This window comes from Vipera berus (assembly GCF_964194415.1).
Source record: "Vipera berus genome assembly, chromosome: 5".
In the NCBI taxonomy this organism is placed as follows: Eukaryota; Metazoa; Chordata; class Lepidosauria; order Squamata; family Viperidae; genus Vipera; species Vipera berus.
In genome coordinates this window covers 51,461,849-51,482,504 of record NC_138207.1, presented here as the reverse complement: position 1 = coordinate 51,482,504, position 20,656 = coordinate 51,461,849, and the positions used below count along the sequence as shown (strand labels likewise).

The 20,656-nt window shown below is 37.7% G+C and overlaps 1 protein-coding gene across 1 annotated transcript in view; it reads left to right on the top strand.

The window, feature by feature from the left end:
• The window catches only part of LOC308668419 (VPS10 domain-containing receptor SorCS1-like), a gene marked incomplete at its 3' end in the record, with an annotated part of 415,624 nt that extends 396,790 nt beyond the window's left edge, over window positions 1–18,834 (top strand). The window contains 6 exon segments of the mRNA XM_081328297.1: window positions 332–463; window positions 13,658–13,757; window positions 14,875–14,980; window positions 15,098–15,243; window positions 15,246–15,257; window positions 18,770–18,834. Of these exon segments, the coding sequence (XP_081184423.1) occupies window positions 332–463; window positions 13,658–13,757; window positions 14,875–14,980; window positions 15,098–15,243; window positions 15,246–15,257; window positions 18,770–18,834 (561 nt within the window).
• Window positions 18,835–20,656: the final 1,822 nt, after the last annotated feature.

Sequence of the window (20,656 nt, the reverse complement as noted above, 5' to 3'; positions counted from 1 at the left end):
TTTCTTGGTGGAAGATGTAGATTTGAATGCAATTGTATTTTATGATGAGACTGTGAGCACAAGAAGCAAAAAAAAAACAGAAAAAAAAGAAAAACCAAGCAATTCTAGGTTTAAAGGTGGTGTGCATTTTTATTTATTATATATATTAATGAAGAATATTAAATGTTGGAATAAATAGAATGATGGGATATAAATTAAATAAATAAAATTATTTGTATTAATAATGTCAGTAAAGTTAGAAAAATATATATATTAGAAGACAATCAGTTCAAGTATATTTTAGCTACAGAGGCAAAAATTTGGATGTATAATGTATTGTTACTTTTATTAGGCAACAAGCATTTCCAGTGAACAAATTTTGGTAGCGATCCTGCCAGGGTTACCCACCTCAGCTGAACTCTTTATTTTGCCCTATAAGAATACCAATGGAGAAAGTCAAGAAACAGCTGAAGATCTGCAACAGGTATCTGGTTCTTTGGGGTTCTTTTTAGGTTACATAATATTGTTGAACTATTAAGAAATTTGCATTAAGCATTTCTGGAAAGTGGAGATCACATACATCTCACATTAATATTAATTTATATTCATTTTTATTTTTACTTGTATTATTCTTGATTCTATAACCTTTCATTGTTCTCTAAATTGTTCCTTCAGCCACTGAATAAGTACACATTAACAAATTTAAAGGAGACAAAAAAAAGGCTTGGGATTTCATAGTCTTAATAACCCAGGTTTTGTCAACAGCAACTCATGTCCTCATCATCTTAAGACTGGATTACAGCAGCATTCAGTTCTTGGAGTTGCCTTGGAAAACCACATGGAAACATTAGCTCAGGGGTGTCAAACTCGCTACATTATATGACATGTCGCAATGTATCGTGACTTTTTTGTATTGCTGGAGCTGGGGAGTGTCCATATGATGCAACCAGCCCATGGGCCGGCAGTTTGGCACCTCTGCATTAGCTGCTATAGAATGAAGTTACCTGCTTGCTGGAAAATGATAGTCCCTTAGAGTGTTACTCTTATGCTTGGAACACTGCATTTTTAATCAAAAGAGTTCAGTTGGTTTTAACCTGTAAGCCGTGGTTTGTATCCAGGTTTTCTTATCTGGATCTAATCAAGCTTAGAATCTACAACTTAAATAATGGGAGTTTATTCCAAAGCATCTGTTTTTTTTGGGGGGCGGGGTGGGGAGGAAATCAAATACAGTTGACATTTTAGATTTTGGTATAACAATTTCTATTGCAGCACTATTTCTATTAGTATCACACTAATAAAACAGGATGAATGGAAGATTTTGGCTTCATAAAGAATTATACACACACATAAATATATTTTTGATTGAGGATTTCTGGGGGATGTAAAAGTTGACTTCACATTTTATGGTAGAAAATCTCCAGTCCACAGACAGAAGGAAAAAAAAGGAAATGAGCTGAAACATTTTGTTTTATATTCTAAAGAAGTCTAACTCAGAAAGGCTTTCATGATTACTGACTCTTTATTGCCTTAGAAGTCCTCAATGACCTGTTCTTCCCACTTTCTGATAATTTATATATAGTTTTGGTAGAAAGGGATGTGTTAATTTCTTCTCTTGTAAGTCTGTAAGTCTGCAAAGTCCTAATATTAAATTTCTCATTAATGCAAATATATTTTCATTTGAGTAATGAATCAATTTATTACATTTGTGCTTAATCAGCTAGTCAGTTTTACTTTCCTTGACTTTGAATTCTAATAATGATAAATTAATTGTTTAAAATCCTTCAAAGTAACATAATATTTTGTTGGATGCCAGCTCTAATATCTTTACAATATTTGGGTAATTGTCCTACAATTATGCATATATGCAAAGGCCTAACACCAAGAACTAGTAGTTCCTTTAAAAGCTGGTACTTCTTTATAGAGCAGATTTTGGATGTTCTGGGAAAGTCCCACTATGATTCAACTGACTAAAATTATTTTTCTAAAATTTTGGGCCCTCATAATTTCTAACACACAAATATTACATTCAGGCCAAATTCAGAGGAGTTCAGTCTGTTCCTTAAATCACTCTAGTTTTTTTATGCCTGTGGTTGAAGTTTCTGCTCAGATCAATACATTCAGAACAGTACATATTAAAAATATTACAACACCTCCAGTGATTTTAGTTATACTTTATCCCATATGAGTTTCTTATGGGACATTAACCATGTAGATAACTTTTTATCCTGAAAGGTATAGTATTTAATCATTTTTAAAAATAAATAATAACAGCAGAAAATACATAAGTCACTGGAAATGGTAATAATCCAATTTTTCAACTGAAATAAGATTATCTGTATTTAGACATTCTTAATTAAGCTGTAAAGTTAAGTGTGCCAGCATTGGCACAAGCTGAAAACTTTAAAGTTTCTATGTTTATGATGAGCTCATAAAATTTGTAACTCATGAACCTGAACAAATTTTAGTTTTCCTAAAAGAATATGTTCAGCACTGTTTTATTATTGATATGCATTTTATATTTAATAAAGTTGTTCTTGTTGTCAGTACAAGGCTTTAGCTGGGTTGATTGAGTGATTGTGTACCTTTGGTAACCTAGTGATCACATAGATAAATTTTATCCATAATTATCTGTCCCTAACCTAGTCCTTCAGGTCTTCCAATAGTGCACCCAAAACTTTGCTGCTGATTACTTCTCTTTCTTTCCATATTTCTCAGCTTCTCCAGACAGCTAGATATATAAGTCTCCAAAATACCATAATTTAAGTGTGATCATTTGTGTCATGAGTGAGAAGTCTGGATTAATTTATCCAATAATCCATTAGTTTGTGTTTTTAGCAGATGTAATAATATATGGGAAAAACCTTGGGAGATTGACAAAGAGATGCTACTTAGGGAACCATTAGGTAAGAGACATCATAGTCCCCAACCGCATAATAGTTGCTACATAGTGGGAATTTCACTGTCAGCCTTACGATTATGTCATCTCTCTCAGGTAAATCATACTGGAAACAGGACTAGATTAACTTATTTTATTTTATTTTAAGCCTATTTTAACAGAATCTTGTAAGTCTGAAAGTATAGACTTCCTGCTGCCAGTTTTAAGTGCTTGATCTATTTGAGTGGATCTGTCTTAATTTTTATTTTGACTGTTCAGCCACTGATAGCTCCTGTCTCTCCTGTCTGATTTATCTGTTTTCTAGGCAGCATCTCTTCTCCTTGTTCCCCAAGGTCATCCCCACATTCCATTACACAGATAGTCCAAACAGGAAATATGACCAGATAAAGTAATTCTACTTTATTGTAAAGCTACATTAACAGAAACTTTCAGGTCTGAAAATTCTCCCACTGTCATCTTTACAGCTTGAGAAGTAGGGAGGGTAAGTTCTGAACCTCTTGCTCCTCCCATTATGCTATGCTGTCTCTTGCCTGACAATTCCCAAAGCAGCATCTCTTAAAGTCTTTCCCACATACAAATACAACAGTCCATGATTTTCTCAGGAGCCTTCTCCAATACCAATGTTCAAGTGTCAATACTGTTTTTAACCTATTTCTTCAAAGTTAATTTTCTCATAACTTCATATACCAGCCAGAATCTGATTTAATCCAGAAAGATTCTGTTAAATCAGCCTGAGATCAGTCTAGTTCATTGTGCCTGGTTTTGAAGTTTATGCTCAGTAGCCAGAACAATGCATATTAAAACTGTTGCTTGATTTCATATGGTGATTTTATTCCTTTTTTATCCCATATGAGATCCTTATGGTACATTAAACATGAGAATAATTTTTCACCCTGAAAGACATTGTTTTAAATAATTTTTATTCCTACTGAATTTGTGAATGTATGCTAATGATATAATAAGCTTCCTACTGAAGCAGCTTCCATCTGACAAAAATGCACTCCTGACTTTATAGTACTTACCTTAATTTATTGTGTAAGCCACAAAATTAGTTCACCCATCTTGCTGAATTCTTTAATCCATGATTTACAATGAAAATTCTGTGTTTATTTAATATTTTAAATCAAAGCAGGATTTTGTATGCAAAAGCAGAAGGAATGAAGCCACCCACTTTATTATAACACTCCAGAGACCATTTTGATAAATCCAATAATAATATAAGTAAAATATAATCAGAAGAGTAGAAAATTGTATAAAGGCACTTGAATGAGAGAGTGGGAGAAAAGTCTATGTGATATGTATTATCCTACAACAAGAGTTAATTTTTCTGAATTTCTGATTCCAACATTTGAACTGCTAAAGTTCAGCATCACCACACTGCTAATTAAACTGTGCTGGATTTATAAGTGGACATAGCTGTAGGGATTCTATACACCAAGTAGTAAAAATTAGAAGACACACCAGCTTTTTAAAAATAAGACCAATATTATGCTCCAGTGGCTCCACCGATGAACGTGTACATAAAGAAATAGGATGGAGAAGGTGTTCCAAATCTGCATTTTAATCTGCGGTATTATTCTGAATGACACATAAATAAAACAGCCTGAAGTCATGCAAATAATATAATTTCAAGAACATCATAGAACATCATATATTTCGAACTGGGTATTTAGTTTATCAAAGGAGGCTTGGGAACATTTCTTTAGTATCAGTGTAATTTGAGTCTATGAAGTAAGTGAGGCTGCCTAAGGAGTGGGCTAATAAAAACATGCCAATATCTTAGGCCAGGGGTGTCAAACTCAATTTCATTGAGGGCTGCATCAGCATTGCGGTTGCCCTCAGGGGGCCGGGTGGGTATGGCCAGGGTGGGCGTGGCCTACTGGGTGGGCGTGGCTAGAGTGCATATGGCCTACTGGGTGGGCGTGGCCAGCTCTACATCGTTGGCATCAAGGGTGCCCATGGGGGGGCCTGGGCAGGAGTGGGACAGATCTGAGGGTCTCTGGCAGAAGGAGGGTCTCTGGGCCAGGGCCAAGGCAGTGGGGGCCGTTCCCTCACTGTTTCCAGGATGGCTTCGCGGGCCGCATGAAACCACTTCGCGGGCCGGATCTGGCCCCCGGGCCTTGTGTTTGACATGTCTGCCTTAGGCATTGGTTTCTTGCATATTGTTTCATTACCATCCCACTCAGTGGATTTTTAAAAATGCATAAAAGTATTCATTTTGGAAGTCATTTACCTTAAATTATGAGATTTTTATATGTATTTATTCACCCAGAGTTTACATTTTATTTTCATTTTGCCACTTTTTAAAATCAAGACTTACAACACAATGTATGAAAGTGACATCAAAGAACCTAGTCATGTGAGAACTAAGAAAAATGAATTTATCTTATAAAGAAGAATATGAAGAACAGAAGGATTGCAGTAAATTCTTATGATGTCAGAGTTACAAATTAGCCTAGTAGAAAGTGTGAAAGACACTCCTTGTGGCATAAAGGAAAAGCAGCTTTCAGCAAGACACTGGAGGGCAGCATTGTACCTCTCCCAGTTTCTCTCTGCCTATGAATTCAGGCTCTTGTACATCCACATACAGCCCTAGTTCATTCATTTTATAGCCTAATTACACTGGATTGGATTATCCTCACATTGAAATTCATATTGAAACCAATGGCTGAATATAACAAATATGCTGTTGACATTTTATTCAGAATTCACAAAACATGAAGTACATTTTTAAAACCTGAGATCTTGACAGAACATATTATTCATTTTTGAAGTTTCTACTTGTCCATGAACATTTACTTCTGTTTATGTGAATGTTTATTCAGACGCAAAATAGATTGCCTAACTGTATCTGAGTCCAAGCCTCATTACCTCAGATTGCAGTATAAACAAAAGACTTTCTCTAATAATGCATTATTTTTGCTATGTATCATATTTTTTATGTGTCCTTCTATCATTATTATGACTGTATCTGTGCAGTATTTTTCAGTTAACAGTGCAGGAGCACCTTTAACTGAAGTCACAATTAACACTTTTAGGATGGCATGGGTAATCATGAATATAGTGGTGGGCAAAGTCAAAACGTTAGATATAGTTCTTTCTTTTTGAAGGGGGTAGTTCCTTTTTTAAAATGGATTAAATCTATCTGGGGCTTGTGCTTCAGTTTTTATATGCATCTTATTCGTGTTGTAGGAAACTGTTGCCATAGTTTTTGAGAAATTATAGTTGACGAGGGGTGTTTAAGGAACATGGTTCACCACATGGTCCTTGGGTCTCAGATTGCCGGCTCCTCTTTTAAACCTGTTTCCTATTTTGAAAATGTAGCATTGTTTAAAAAGCTTTAAAAAGCTACCTTTCTGAATTGCTGTGATCTTCAGATTGCAGATCATGATGTTGTATATTATGAGATAGTTATATTGCACTTTGGTTCACAGTTGAAATAAAAAGGTTGCTGAAGAATATAGATCTTGCTGACAAAAAATGAAATACATATAATGTAAAATAAATTTGTACAAGTATTGTTATAGTAGTTTTGAATGAAAGTTATTTGTTTTTCTATTAAAATTAGTTATTGTTGTATTTCTCAAATTAATTTTAGGGCATTGCCACAATACACCAGGTTAAAAAGTGGACTTTGATGGAAACTTTGTTGTGGAAGTGCTGGTAAAACAAACAATATTTTAAAGACGAGAGGGTGCTGCATCTATTTTTCATTTTATTTAAATGAGGCTTTACCACAATAGCTTCTCTTGAACTCTACACATTATTTTATCATGTACAGCTCTGTTACAGTACATTTTCTATGATGATGTATTTTGTGGGATAGTGGCACTATCTGGCTCAAAGCAACCATTTTTAACAAAATCAAGGAATTGCACTGTTATGTATAGGGTTCTTCGCGCAGGAAAGGAGATGAGGCAAGTGAGTTCAACAAAGCTCATGGTTTATTGCTTGCAGGATCTGAACTGGGAATTGGGTTGCAACTAGCAGCAATTTATAGCCTAGCCCCTAGGTGGCAGCCAATAGGTTTAAAGCAACCATTGCTGCCTAGGGACAGCCAATAGCAGCACTGGAGACCTGGAGTCTTGGTTGCTGGAGAGCCGTTAGCTGCTCCAGCTAACCACGTGGTATTATAATTGAGCCCAATACATAACACCCCTCCCCTCTTAGATCAGACAACATCAAAGCAATAGTTGGCCTTAATACAATTAACAAGACTTAACATCATAGCAACCTTAAATAAAAAAAAATGATACAAGTTACAAGGGTTATCATTATAGCATCTGAATGAATAAGCTTTCATTGACAACACACTAGACAGTTATCATAGCATCTGAATGAATAGGCTTTCATTGACAGTACACTAGACAGTTAACATCATAACTCCAGTTTTCAGTACAGCAACGAGTTACAGTACAGACAACATTATAGTTCTTTATTTTACAACATAATCAGCAAGATAAGGAGGCTTGCATGCCCTTGTGGAACACCATGGAGTTCCAGTCACCTTGTGGTCTACCAGCTTACCCATTGGGCCAGGTAGACCATTGTCCTTTGATGCACCTGAATCAAAGGAATTAGATGGTCTCTGGCTGGCCTCTCCAGGTTGGCCCACCCCAGAGTCAGACTGATCAGCAGAGTAGGCACAGCGGTTGTTGAAGTCTGGTTGGCTTGCTCCTTCAGGGGATCCATGTTGCATTTCTGGACTCCCCTCTACTACGCCCAGTTCCTCATTGGTTATGAAAGAAGAGTCTTGAGGATCCACCTATGGGCTGGCTTGACTGCAAGTTTGGGGACCTTGGGAGGAACTCATGACGCAGTCCTTGCTTAGTGGCCATTCTGGAAACCGTTTTCTGAGTTGATCAATGTGGCATCTGGCAACTCGCCCTCCCTCCAGCCCCACTTTGTAAGACAGGGGCTCAGATGATTTGGTAATTTTACCAGGAACCCACAGATTCCCATGTCCATAGTTTCTGGCCCATACCCAAATGCCCATTTGTAGCCCCCTAGAGGGTTTTGGTCGAGAGGCTTCTTCTGCCACTATCTGGATGCAACCTGTCCAGTTTAGTGATCAGACACCTCTCCCAACGCAGTTCTGCAGGACTTTTGCCTGTAGCAGTGCAGGGCGTAGAATGCTGGCAGAGTACAAAATCTGCCAATCTGTGATGCCAGTCACCTGTTACAATGCGCTTGAGTGATTCCTTCATTGTCCTCACCATACGTTCAGCTTGACCATTAGTGGATGGGTGAAAGGGGGCAGACATTGCATGTCTGATAAGATTTGCTCTGAGAAAAGCCTGAAATTTAGCAGCAGTGAATTGGGCCCCATTTTCTGAAACTAAGACATCAGGCAACCCATGTGTGGCAAAGAGTTTTCTCAGCACCTGGATGGTCCTAGCAATAGTCATGTTTGCAACTGGAATTACTTCCAGCCATTTGGAATGGCTGTGCACCACTAAGAGAAAGAGCTGTCCCTGAAAGGGCCCAGCATAGTCTATGTGAATTCTAGACCAGGGAGTGTGCATTTCCTCCCACCTGTGAACTGGAGCCTGTGGCATTTCAGGCCTCGATTGATGGCATGTATAACAACCATGGACTTGTGCCTCATTGTCCTTATCAAGGCCAGGTCACCAAAGGTAGCTTCTTGCTAAAGCTTTCATTCTGACAATGCCTGGATGGCCCTCATGTAATGACTGTAAAACCCTGTCTCTCAGTGAAGGGGGGATTATGACTCTGTTTCCCTCTAGGATGCACCCCTTGTGAGCTGATAGCTCATGTCTTCTGACAAAATAACTCTGAAACTCAGAGCCTGGGCTTTTATCTAACCACCCCGTATGTACCCATGAAAGCACTCTACTAAGTGTTCTATCTGTACCTGTTTCTGCAGCAATGTCCCCAGCATGGAGGGGAAATTCAGGCAGGTCCTGTATGGACAGAATTCTGGCTGCAGGGGCCAGGTCTGGTTCCATTAGTGGCAGTGGAAGTCTACTGAGGCCATCAGCATGGCACATTTTTTACCAGGTTTGTGAACCAATTTAAAAGTATATGCAGATAAGAAAATATACCATCTCAGCATTCTTGGGGAAAGTATGTGAGGGGTTTGTTTGTCTGTTGTGAAAAGTCCAAGCAGAGGTTTGTGGTCTGTAAAGACCGTGAAGTCCCTGCCATATAAATAGTCATGGATTTTTTTTTATTCCAGCAACAATGGCTAGGGCCTCTTTGTCAATTTGAGCATAGTTACGCTCAGCAGAGGACAGTGTCCTTGAATAAAATTCTATAGGGACCTGTGTTCCATTCTTTTCTAAATGACTCAAAACTGCCCCAACCCCATAAGAAGATACATCACAAGCTAAACAGACTGGTTTAGACTTTCTAAAATGAGTTACAGTGGATTTATCTGACAAGAGTGCCTTTAAGTCCTGAAAGCGTTTTTCATGAATGCTGGTCCATTTCCATAGAGCTTTCTTATTTTTATTTTTATTTTTTATTTTAATTCCATTTATATCCCGCCCTTCTCCGAAGACTCAGGGCGGCTTACAAGCTTAGCAGTAGCCTTCATTCTATGTATATGCCTGCTTATTAGGGCTTTCACACACACCCCAAGCGGCATTATTACAAAGTCAGCTTAATTGCCCCCAACAATCTGGGTCCTCATTTTACCTACCTTGGAAGGATGGAAGGCTGAGTCAACCTTGAGCCTGGTGGGATGCGAACCTGCACTAATTGCAGGCAGCTGGTGTTACTTGAGGAGGCATTAGCCCACTGCTCCACCAAGGCTCTTATCTAAGAGCCTGTGAAGAGGCTCTGCCAATGCAGCCTTGTTAGGCAGAAAGGCATGTTAGAAATTGAGGAGGCCCAAAAATGCTTGTAGCTCTCCTTTGGATTTAGGACTAGGAGCCATTTTAATGGCCTTCACTTTGGATTCAGCAGGGTGAATACCATTAGCATCAATTCGAAATCCCAGAAATTCTGTTGAAGGGACCCCAATACTACATTTCCTCTTTTTTAATTTGAGGCCTGCTTCGCAAAGCCTCGGTAGGACAGCCCTGAGCCTGCTGGCTAACACTTCTGTAGATTCCCCAGCAATAAGAACATCATCTAAATAAGGGCAGATGCCCTGAATGCCTTTAAGTGTGCGTTCCATGATCCTCTGGAAAATGCTAGGGCAATGCTGACTCCAAACTGTGAACACTTTACTTTGAAAGCCCCCCTGTGAGTCACGATCATCTGAGCTGTGGTTTTGGCCTCATCAACCAGCACTTGGTGATAGACCTGTGCTAAATCTAATTTAGCGAAAATAGTACCCCCTTGCAAGGAAGCTAAAATGTGGTTGACCACTGGGACAGAGTAAGCGTGTTGCTTAAGGGCTTTATTAATTGTACATTTATAGTCTGCACATATCCAAATTTCCCCATTGACTTTAAGTGGGGTGACTATAGGAGTTTCCCACTCCCCACCATCAACTGGTTGTAAAACGCCTTGTTCTATAAGCTTGTCTATTTCTGAGTCAGTTTTATGTTTGAGGGCAAAAGGGACCCTTCGTGGCTTAACCCTAATGGGAACTATGTTGGGATTTAGCTTGAATGAGATAGGCGGGCCTGTGTATGTTCCTAGGGCTGAATCAAAAGCATCTGCAAAGTCCTCGCAAACTGATGAGAGGTTTGCAGCTTATGTCCGGTTGATACCAGTAATCTGAATGCCTAAGGCATCAAACCAATCGAGTCCGATGAGACTCGTTCTCTGGCCCCCTACTACTATGACTTCCAGGTGCCCATAAAACCTCTTAAATTTTACAGTCATGGTGGCTTCTCCCTTAACTTTAACTTGAGCATTTTGAAAGTCAGTTAAAATTATGTCTGAGGGCCTCAGCTTGGCCCATTTGTTACTGCACCTGCACACAAAATTGAAGGTGTCCTGGGAAATAATGGAGACAGCAGAGCCAAAGTCCAATTCCATTTTACATGGGACTCCTTGTAGCTCTACCAGCAGTTTGAGTTTAGATTTGAGGGGGCGTCAGGCCCCAGTGTGGCACACGCTTCTACGGCTTCTGCAAAACCCCACACTAAATGGACCCTGGGCCCAGGTACCTCTCCTGGTTGGATCTTCCGACTGGTGTTTGGGTTGCCGGTCCCTCTGGTGAGCTCTGCAAACCACTGCAATGTGGCCTGTTTTGCCACAGGCCCTGCACGTGGCTGACCGGAATCTGCAATCGGTGCGAAAATGGTTGCTGCCGCACCCTTTACATCTAGGTAAGAGAACTGCCTTGTAAGTGTTCTCTTGCTGTTTTCTGCTGTGTTGCTGCACGTCGGTTTGCTTGTGAAGCTTGTTGACTTCAGGATCTTCCTCCGAAGATTCCTCTAAGCGCTTGGCGTCCTCGTGGTGGACTGAACCCCCGGCAGCCTTTTCTTCTGTAACTTCATCTTGAGCTTCTGAAAATGTTAATTTCGGTCTGGCAAAAATTATTTGTTGGAGTGTTTGGTTCTGCAGGCCACAGATGAGCCGGTCTCACAGTCACTCCTCAAGGTTCAAAAATTTACAGAGGTGTATGGCCTGCCTCAAGGCCGCAATAAATTCTGATGCTGTTTTGGTGGGTTGCTGTACTCGCTGATCAAACGTGAAGTGCCAGGCAATCTTTGACATCTTTGGCTGAAAATGTTCTCCCAGCTTCTTCTTGAGGTCTGCATAGGAAATCGACTCTAGCGGTGTCGGAGCGAAGAGGTTTTCGGCAAGGTCGAAGCTGGCTGGGCTGAACACGCAGAGCAACGTGGCGCCCTTAGGCCCCTCTTCTGTGATTTGGTTTGCCCAGAGGTAGTTTTCTACCTGGGACAAGTAGGAAGGCCATCCCTCTGGGTGCTTGACGTCGAATTCATGAAGTCTTCCAACTTTCAGCATTCTGTCTTCGGTTGGTTCCTGTGGTTTCCAATCCTGCTTCCCAAGGCCCAGGGAATGAATCCACTGAGCATGTGGTCGCTAGCATGGCTTGCTAACTGACCGTAGGGGGGGAATGCCTTTTCCTGCCAGGCGTGAGCTGCATCTCCCCTAGTGGACTTCAGCTCTTTTTGGGAAGCAGGATCCCACCTTTGTCGCCAGTGTTATGTAGCGGGTTCTTCACGCAGGAAAGGAGACAAGGCAAGTGAGTTCAACAAAGCTCATGGTTTATTGCTTCAAGAACTCAGATTGCTGGGGGCTATATGCTGACTCTGTAAAACGCTTAAAGATGGCTGTGAAGCAGTATAAAAGTCATATATTGTTAATGCTATGTATGAAAAATAGAAAAGAGATCATATGTTCATATCAGAGCTGCATTTTAGAGTAGAGTTAAAAATTGAAAATGGACTTGCAATGGATGGAAATGTATTTTGTATGAAAATGTATTGTTAATATTTGCAGATGTCTAAGGATTCCTTAAAATAATCTTATGTAGTTGCATCATAGGGTAAGACCTATGTAAAAATAATAGGTCTTGTATATAAGATGATTTCTCTGAAATCAGCATCCAGTTACAAAAAAGAAAGTGTACTTGCTGTTATATTTACTGTTGAATCTGAAATTTTTCAGTAGGGGATATTTCTGTTAAAAGGCACCTGGTTACTAAGCTGGCATCTAACAGAGAGGAGAAACCTGCACTGGTAGATTTGTTTATTCTTTTCATGTATGTATTCTTCAAATATCATTTTCTTGGTATTTATTTTGGAGTTTCTCTTTATGATAGAAAAATAAAACAGCTCTGTGGAGAAAAAAACATATATAACTTGTGTTAAAAGTTTGTGCAGCATATGATGTGTGGCATTTCAAAAATATGTCATTTTGTTGTTGTTGTTGTTGTTAGTTGCGAAATCGTGTCCGACCCATCGCGACCCTATGGACAATGTTCCTCCAGGCCTTCCTGTCCTCTACCATCTTCTGGAGTCCATTTAAGCTCACGCCTACTGCTTCAGTGACTCCATCCAGCCACCTCATTCTCTGTCGTCCCCTTCTTCTCTTGCCCTCAATCTTTCCCAGCATTAGGCTCTTCTCCAGTGAGTCCTTCCTTCTCATTAGGTGGCCAAAGTATTTGAGTTTTAGCTTCAGGATCTGGCCTTCTAAAGAGCAGTCAAGGTTGATCTCCTCTAGGACTGACCGGTTTGATCGCCTTGCAGTCCAAGGAACTCGCAGGAGTCTTCTCCAGCACCATAGTTCAAAGGCTTCAATTCTTTGGCGCTCAGCCTTTCTTATGGTCCAGCTTTCACTGCCATACATTGCAATTGGGAAGACCATAGCCTTGACTATACGCACTTTTGTTGACAGGGTGATGTCTCTGCTTTTTAGTGTGCTGTCTAGATTTGCCATGGCTTTCCTCCCAAGAAAATATGTCATACAAGAAGTTAAAGGGGTACTGATTATAAAAAGGGTTAAGGTAACCAAGCTTTTTATTTTGCCCTAGTCAATTTGTGGGTATAAGATGAGTGCTATTAAGCTATATGTGGCTCATAGACTGCGATTTTGATATTTTTGGTGTAGAACTTCAGTATATATTATTATTTCCTTTAATGTACATAATAACATCATTCCCCAACTGGCAGATTAAATTATGGGGCTGAATAAACCATTCATAAACATCCACTTGCTTGTTAGGAAAAGATTTATATAACATATTTATTTCATTTCTGCACTAAGACCTTTTCATTCTTTATTTAACAATCAGCATTCTCTGGGTTAGGATATTGTTTTGTTTTGTTTTTGTTTCTATCTTTTGTAGTAGCATACAGAAGAATTTATATATATTTTCCTTCCTTATTCTAGATTTCAGAAATATTGGTCCAGAAATTAAGCCAAAATGCCATTCAGTTCGACTTAAAGCCTGGAGTTAGAATCCTTGTTCATGCTGCTCATTTAACAGCAGGTTGGTGCCGATTCTTTATCAATTAAGCTAGCATTTCTGGAACAATTAATTGACAATGCTTTGATGATAGAATTGTTAATGTTCAGAATATTTTTATACTTTTTTTATTGATATGTATTTGTGATAAAATGCAATACAATACATAGCTATTTAAGTTCTATTATATTTATTGGGACTTAATCACAGTTAATATCCAGAATATTACAGAATTAGAAAAGGGAAAATGCTGTAAATGGAGGTAGTTCTCAAGATTTAGTGGTGAGTGATAGTTTTACAATAGAAGTATGCTACATACATTTTTAAATTAACTTTTCATGGTTTGGTGACTGCCAACAGTTCTTTCTATTTTTCATTTTTTTAAAAAAAATACATCCAGAAACCAAGTCTTGAAAATGTAGCTGAAATTATACATGTATATGGCATTGGCTCCCTAAGTATAGTACTTTTGTATGTAAGGATAGAAAAGGACATCATACACCATGTTTTAATTCTAAGAAGATGCAATTTATTCAATAATATATATGATTTAATTCAAAAGTGATAGAACAAATGTACTTACAGTGATGACTACCTAAAAAGATAAATACTTTTTATTCCCAGATTGAATTAAAATACCCCATGAGTGGCTATCTACATTGCAAGCAGTATATTCATTTTTGTTTGTTACCTTTGGCTATTTTAATAAATATGATATAATATCTAGAAACAAGTTAACCTGAATTGTCACAACTATAACAAGTTAAAAAGTGGTTTTGTTTTGTTTGATATTAGCATTCCTTGGGCTTCATCTGCAATAGGTACAGTTGGAGAACTGAAGCTCCAGGAGTCACTAACTTTCTGCTACAACCAACTTAAATAAAGCATTATTGTCTTCTACTCTGAAAAGTTTGTCAGTCTGGGTATCAGATATTAGGATTATAGAAGCATAGAAGTGCCCTAATGCGGAAAGAACAGACCGTTGTATAGTGTTCAATAACAGCGCAGGTTTGGTTGGAAAAAATGCAAGAACATCAGTTACAGTTTGTTAAAAAGAAGAAGTGGCCATTCTACACTTTATGTGCCTATGACTGAATGTACTATTATCTAAATTTTGGAACTTCTTTTTAACTTTTTATAGCTCCGCTCATAGATGTCACGCCTAGCCATAGTGGTTCAGCCATGCTAATGTTGCTGTCTGTAGTATTTGTGGGATTGGCAGTATTTGTAATCTACAAATTCAAAAGGTATGTGAGTTTTTTTCCCCCCTGACTTTCCTTCCATTCGTCTGTCAGGCATGAAAGCATAATTCAAACAGAGCCATAGCATACACATAGCAATGATGGTTTTTGTTAATGTTTTAGGAAGATTCCGGGCATTAATGTTTATGCACAGATGCAGAATGAGAAAGATCAAGAGATGGTCAGTCCAGGCAGTCAAAATGAAAGCATTCCTAATGTCCCTCAGAGGGAGCTGATGAACCCACAGCACCTAGTAGATGAGAAGTTGGATACCAGCCCATAGGTAAATAAACTAACCCTGCCAATAGCTGGTCAAAATTTGCATTCTGATTGGCTAAATCTAATCTGACTTTTCCAGTCTCCTCTGCTAAAACACTCAATATTCCCACTGATCCATTAACACATCTAAATTTCTCTAAACTAACACAAATATCTTTACCCTGCCTCTTCTAATTAATGAGTCAAAAAGTATGGGGTAAATTTTATTTTCACTATAATAAATCTCACAATAGTTGCCTAGGGTTATGGATTTTTTTTTTCTTCTACCATCATACTTAATATTCAAGGAAATGTTTCGCAGTTTTTGGTTCGTATTGTGTTGGCACAAAATCATCTATCTATGAACTTTTTGTTTTATGTTTTATATTATATGCCACTGTCAGTTATTGAGATGTTATAAATAAACAAACAAATAAACTTGCACTAGTCACTAGACAAAATATATAATTCTCCTTTATGGTATCATGACAAATTACTAGCTGTCATTATTATAATACTAGCTGAAGCTATTTTACATCTTTTACATCTATCACACCTTTTAGGAAACCTCTCACAAAATTTAAACTGAACACAAATGGAAACCTTTACAATTAATACACCAGGAAGGATATTTTATTCAACTATCTTTGAATAATAAGTTGTGCTTTCTAAATACCTTTGCACAGTCACTGCAATATATCCAATACGTATTTTCTCAAACCTGGCAATTTTAAGATGCGTGGACTTCAACTCCCAGAATTCCCCAGCCAGTGTAAGCGGCTCCTGAAGATGGACATCTCCTTATAATTTTATTGATTCACGGAATCATGCAAAGAAAGGATAATTTGAGTAATCTAAAGCTACGTAATTTAGGATCTTAGTGATAGTTATAATTTTATATTTCAGCCAGAAATGTAGTTACAGCCATGGTAAACCTTAAAAAGCAGGTATAATGTAGCTTCCTCAAAAAGATCTAAGAGACCAACTATTATTCCAGTTTAAATTAGAATATCTGAATTTCATATAAAGGTAGCTCTATATTAATGAAGTTTGGAAAAACTCTGAGGAAAGCTTTACTGGAGGTGAGTTTGCCAACGCACTAATTTCAGATTCTCTGCTGCACATATTAGCATGACTTGGGCTTTAGAACACAGAACAAAGGGTACCTTGGAGGTCTTCTAGTCCAACCCCCTCCTCAAGCAGGAGACCCTCTGTTTTTTGAACATAGCCTTTGAATGGATTCTGTCCGATTCCTCCATTTGTATTCCAGTTGTCTACCTTATCATAATATGATTAGCTCACAATATTTGAGTGTAGTATTTTTAGCTTTAGAGGAAACCAAATATCGACACGTGAGAAAAGATATGAATGAAGTGTGTGATGCCAATAGAAAAGAAGTTTATTTGATCTGATGTCATTTTAAACTCAAAGGTAGATTAAATCAATAGGTACAGCTAATATGTGCATGATTTATGTATTTAATATTTTCACAAATTTGACAAAAATGAACAATAATATTTAAGTAAGCCGTGGTGGCACAGTGTTAGAATGCAGTATTGCAGGCTAACTCAGCTCACTGCCAGGAATTCGGTGTTCACAGGCTCAAGGTTGACTCAGCCTTCCATCTTTCCGGGGTCAGTAAAATGAGGACCCAGATTGTTGGGGGCAATATGCTGATTAAGTAAATCACTTAGAGAGGGCTGTAAAGCACTATGAAGTGGTATATAAGTCTAAGTGCTATTGCTATTGTTATATATTGCCAATCAGCAGCATTTTGGAACAGCATAAGTTATGCATCCTTCTGGAAATAAATTATTAATTATGCTCAGATGCATGCAACTATATTTATTACTGAAGCTGTTTTTGTACTTTATCCTTAATTAGCTTCATTTCTCTTCCTTCCCTTTCCCTTGCACATGTGGATTAGTATTCAAGGATTGTACTTTTAATGAATCCAACTGATTCTGGCTGGGATTATTTGTAGGGTTGCCAGATTTCCAAAGACCAATTCTTGTTCACAAGAGGCTATTGGGAGGAAAATCTCCTGGACATCCTGGACACCAACCAGCGAGCGTGACCAGACAGCCAAGGACTGCCCAGGGTCCAGGACCAGACAGTGCATAGACTCTTGCCCTGCTGATAAACACACTGGCGGTCAGATGTCTGAGGAATGCTCGTCAGGCGCAGGTGCGCTGGGTTGCTGACCCACTGATTAGTACACTGGTGGTCAGCTGAAGGGGTGGGGGACTGGAGCAGCTGCCTGTAGGCCACAAGGCCAAAGCAACCCTGTTAAAGTACATGGGTAATCTGGAGCCCTTCCAGAGCTGCCGGTCATAAAGTTTGATTATAAATATTGTCCTGGGCAGTGGACAAAACAGGTGGTTTCTATACTGTCCAAGTTCATCATGGATATCTGGCAACCCTATTTGGATTTAGCCTTGGCTGTATCCAAGCCAGTAATTGCCATAATTCAACTTAAAAGTGTTTTGAAATGTTTGGGCTCAACCTTGGACAATATAACAGAGAGAGAAGGGGAGAGAAAGAGAGAGAGAGAGAGAGAGAGAGACCACATCATATTTTAATATAAGATGCATTTTGTGCATATATCTGTCTTATTGCTCCAAAAGCCTTTTATGGCCAGTTTACATGATAATTAAATAAATAAACAGCTTTTCAAGTCTGTAAGCACTCTATATAGAATTTAGTTTTCATGCAGGTTTAGGGAGGGCACATATAGTATATTTCTGTAGTGTTCTTCTATGGTTTGGAAATATAGATTTCCAGAAGCATATGCACTGGAATGAAAATTCAGAAGCACTTTTCATGTATGAGAGTTGCCAAAGCCTATAATTTATATGACAGAACTATATGTATAAGAGTGAAAATATCTCCAATTGCATATAATGATTTAAAATTGAAACAAAAGCAGCATGGATTCATAGAACAGAAGATTTTCCCATGAAAACTATGATGCATCATCAAAGAAAGTAGTGTTCATGGTCAATTCTATATAGATGTTTTAGACAGCCCAAAGATGAGAGTTTTAGGAATTTTTGAGCAAACTTAGTTCCTCAATAAGTCTCTAGAAATTAACCACTAAATGTAAAATCTGATTCATAGCCATTTTTTTGCTCAGTTTCAGACCTCTAGTTTTTGAAGAAAGACAAGAATCTCAGCAGATTGTCAGACCCCTGACATAAATTAAATTATATTTAATTTCAATTATATTTAATTTCAAATGTTATCAAAAGTAAGCACTTTAACTCAAAGGTATCCAACCAGTCCAGTTCCTTCCTTTTGTCATAGGCTGGGCTTTAATGTGACAGGGTTGAGACATGCTCATTAGTATGAGAATGAGATGTTATGTTGAGCCTTCTAAATGTCAAGCAGCCACTCAAGATGGGCATAATGTCTCAGTGAGGAACATTTGCATCCAAAGTATCCAAAATCAGGATACTGAGAAGTTTTCTGTTCCCTCAGTCACACTTTGTTACTTTGCTAATTTTAATTTATTGTTTTTATCTCTCTTTACTACAGGAAGTATTTCCACAGTTGCTGAGACTCAAAGCACAAAAGAAATTCCTACCTGTATTAATGTTTGAAACAAGAACACCAATCTATCTTTATCCCCTTCCAATTTATTATATATATATATATACAGACGCACATATATATTGTGTGTGTGTATAAAATCTCATACAAAAATGAGAGAGAGAGGAACATTCACTGCTTTTGGACTTTTGATTCTTCTGATGACAAAAAAAAAGGTTTTTAGCTTTAAGCCTGTGCATGTGGATGTCATTTGGGTAACATATTTGGAATGTACAGGTGCTCCATTTTAGTGAGGTAAAAAGAAAGCACTACTTCCTCTTAATCCTCTTCCCATTTACTTTTCTAATCAATATTTAATTTTTAGATGATCCATACTCATATAGGCCAAGAATGTGCATGGGGTATTTTGGGAGGGAAATTAGGTGAATGTAAACTTGATGACTTTCAGTATAACTCTTAACGTTTTTAGCACTGAGGGATTATAGTTGACTTTGGCACTACAGCCTACATTCCTGAAATACAGAAAAAATGTAATAAGAGTTTTAAAAACATAACCATTTTATTATTTTTTTTCCTTGTGTTTTCATCTGGTATTTTATTGTATTCCCTGAAATAATTTGTCTGGGGTTCTTTTAATTTTGTTTTTAACTGCCAAAATCAAAATACTTTATACATAGTTGATTGACACTTTCATTCATGTCATTCTAGTACAAGAAGAACAAAAAAAACCCAACAACTATCCTTATAGATATAAATCTAATAAGAGGCTTTGAATAGCATTTAGCTTGTCTTTGCCATTTGATATCATTAGGTACTTGTTTTACCCTTTAATGAAGACATCTAGTTAAGACTGTTCTACTTAGCATTTGTATTAATAATTTCAACCATTTTGCCAGCATTCCCTCTATTCAATTTGGAGATAATTATTCATTAGTAGAATGGAACTAGTTGGAGAAAATATTATTTCCTATAATTTCTACATTGTTACCTCTTCCCAACTGTGTTGGTGGGTTTTTAAAATGGTTTAAAAAAACCAAAATAAATGAGAGTTATTTGGTACATTGAGTGAATATTATAGATAGATTGGTTCAATCTATGAGACAACAGTCACCAATTTTCAAAAGGCCTTATTCCAGAGGAATAAATTGCAAGTCCTGTTATCCCTGGACTATACACAAAAATGATGTTTGTGTGACTTCATTATAAACATCCCACAAAATGTAGATAATAGTATAATAGATAATATGTTTGCATAAAATGTAGACATAACAGAAACCTTTAAATCAAGTTGTACTATTTACATGAAATGTTTTCCCCATACTGGGGCTAATTTTACATCTTGTAGCTGGAATATATCGACATAGTTTGCCATATAATTAACTTTTTTAGATAAATGCTAAATATATTACCATATCTATTTAAAAATCAGCTACCTTTTTATTTCATTGTTTTTATTGCATTGTGGAATAAAACAGGTGCCGCTACAAATTCTATAGACCAGACACAAATACATTATTTTTCTAGAATGAGTCAGTGAAAATGTTCCACTGAGCAGATTTTAGTTCCTCCAAATTTGTAACCAATAGAAAATAATCCTCATTGGGGTGACTCAATGTACATGCTAGCTGTAAACTGAAACTTGATTAATACATTAAAGATATAATCCACATATTGAGAATGACTTTTAATTGTAAGCCTGATGATTGAAAGACCTGGCCTAATTTTTTTATTCGCTTGTTGGTTAACCACTGCTGAATTTTTATAACTTTTTGCTTCATGAAAAGTTACAGTAAAGACATTATCTTCTTATAAACATTGGATTCAGTATGAGAAATATAATTCCCATGAAACCAGCTCTTGGAGTGCACATGT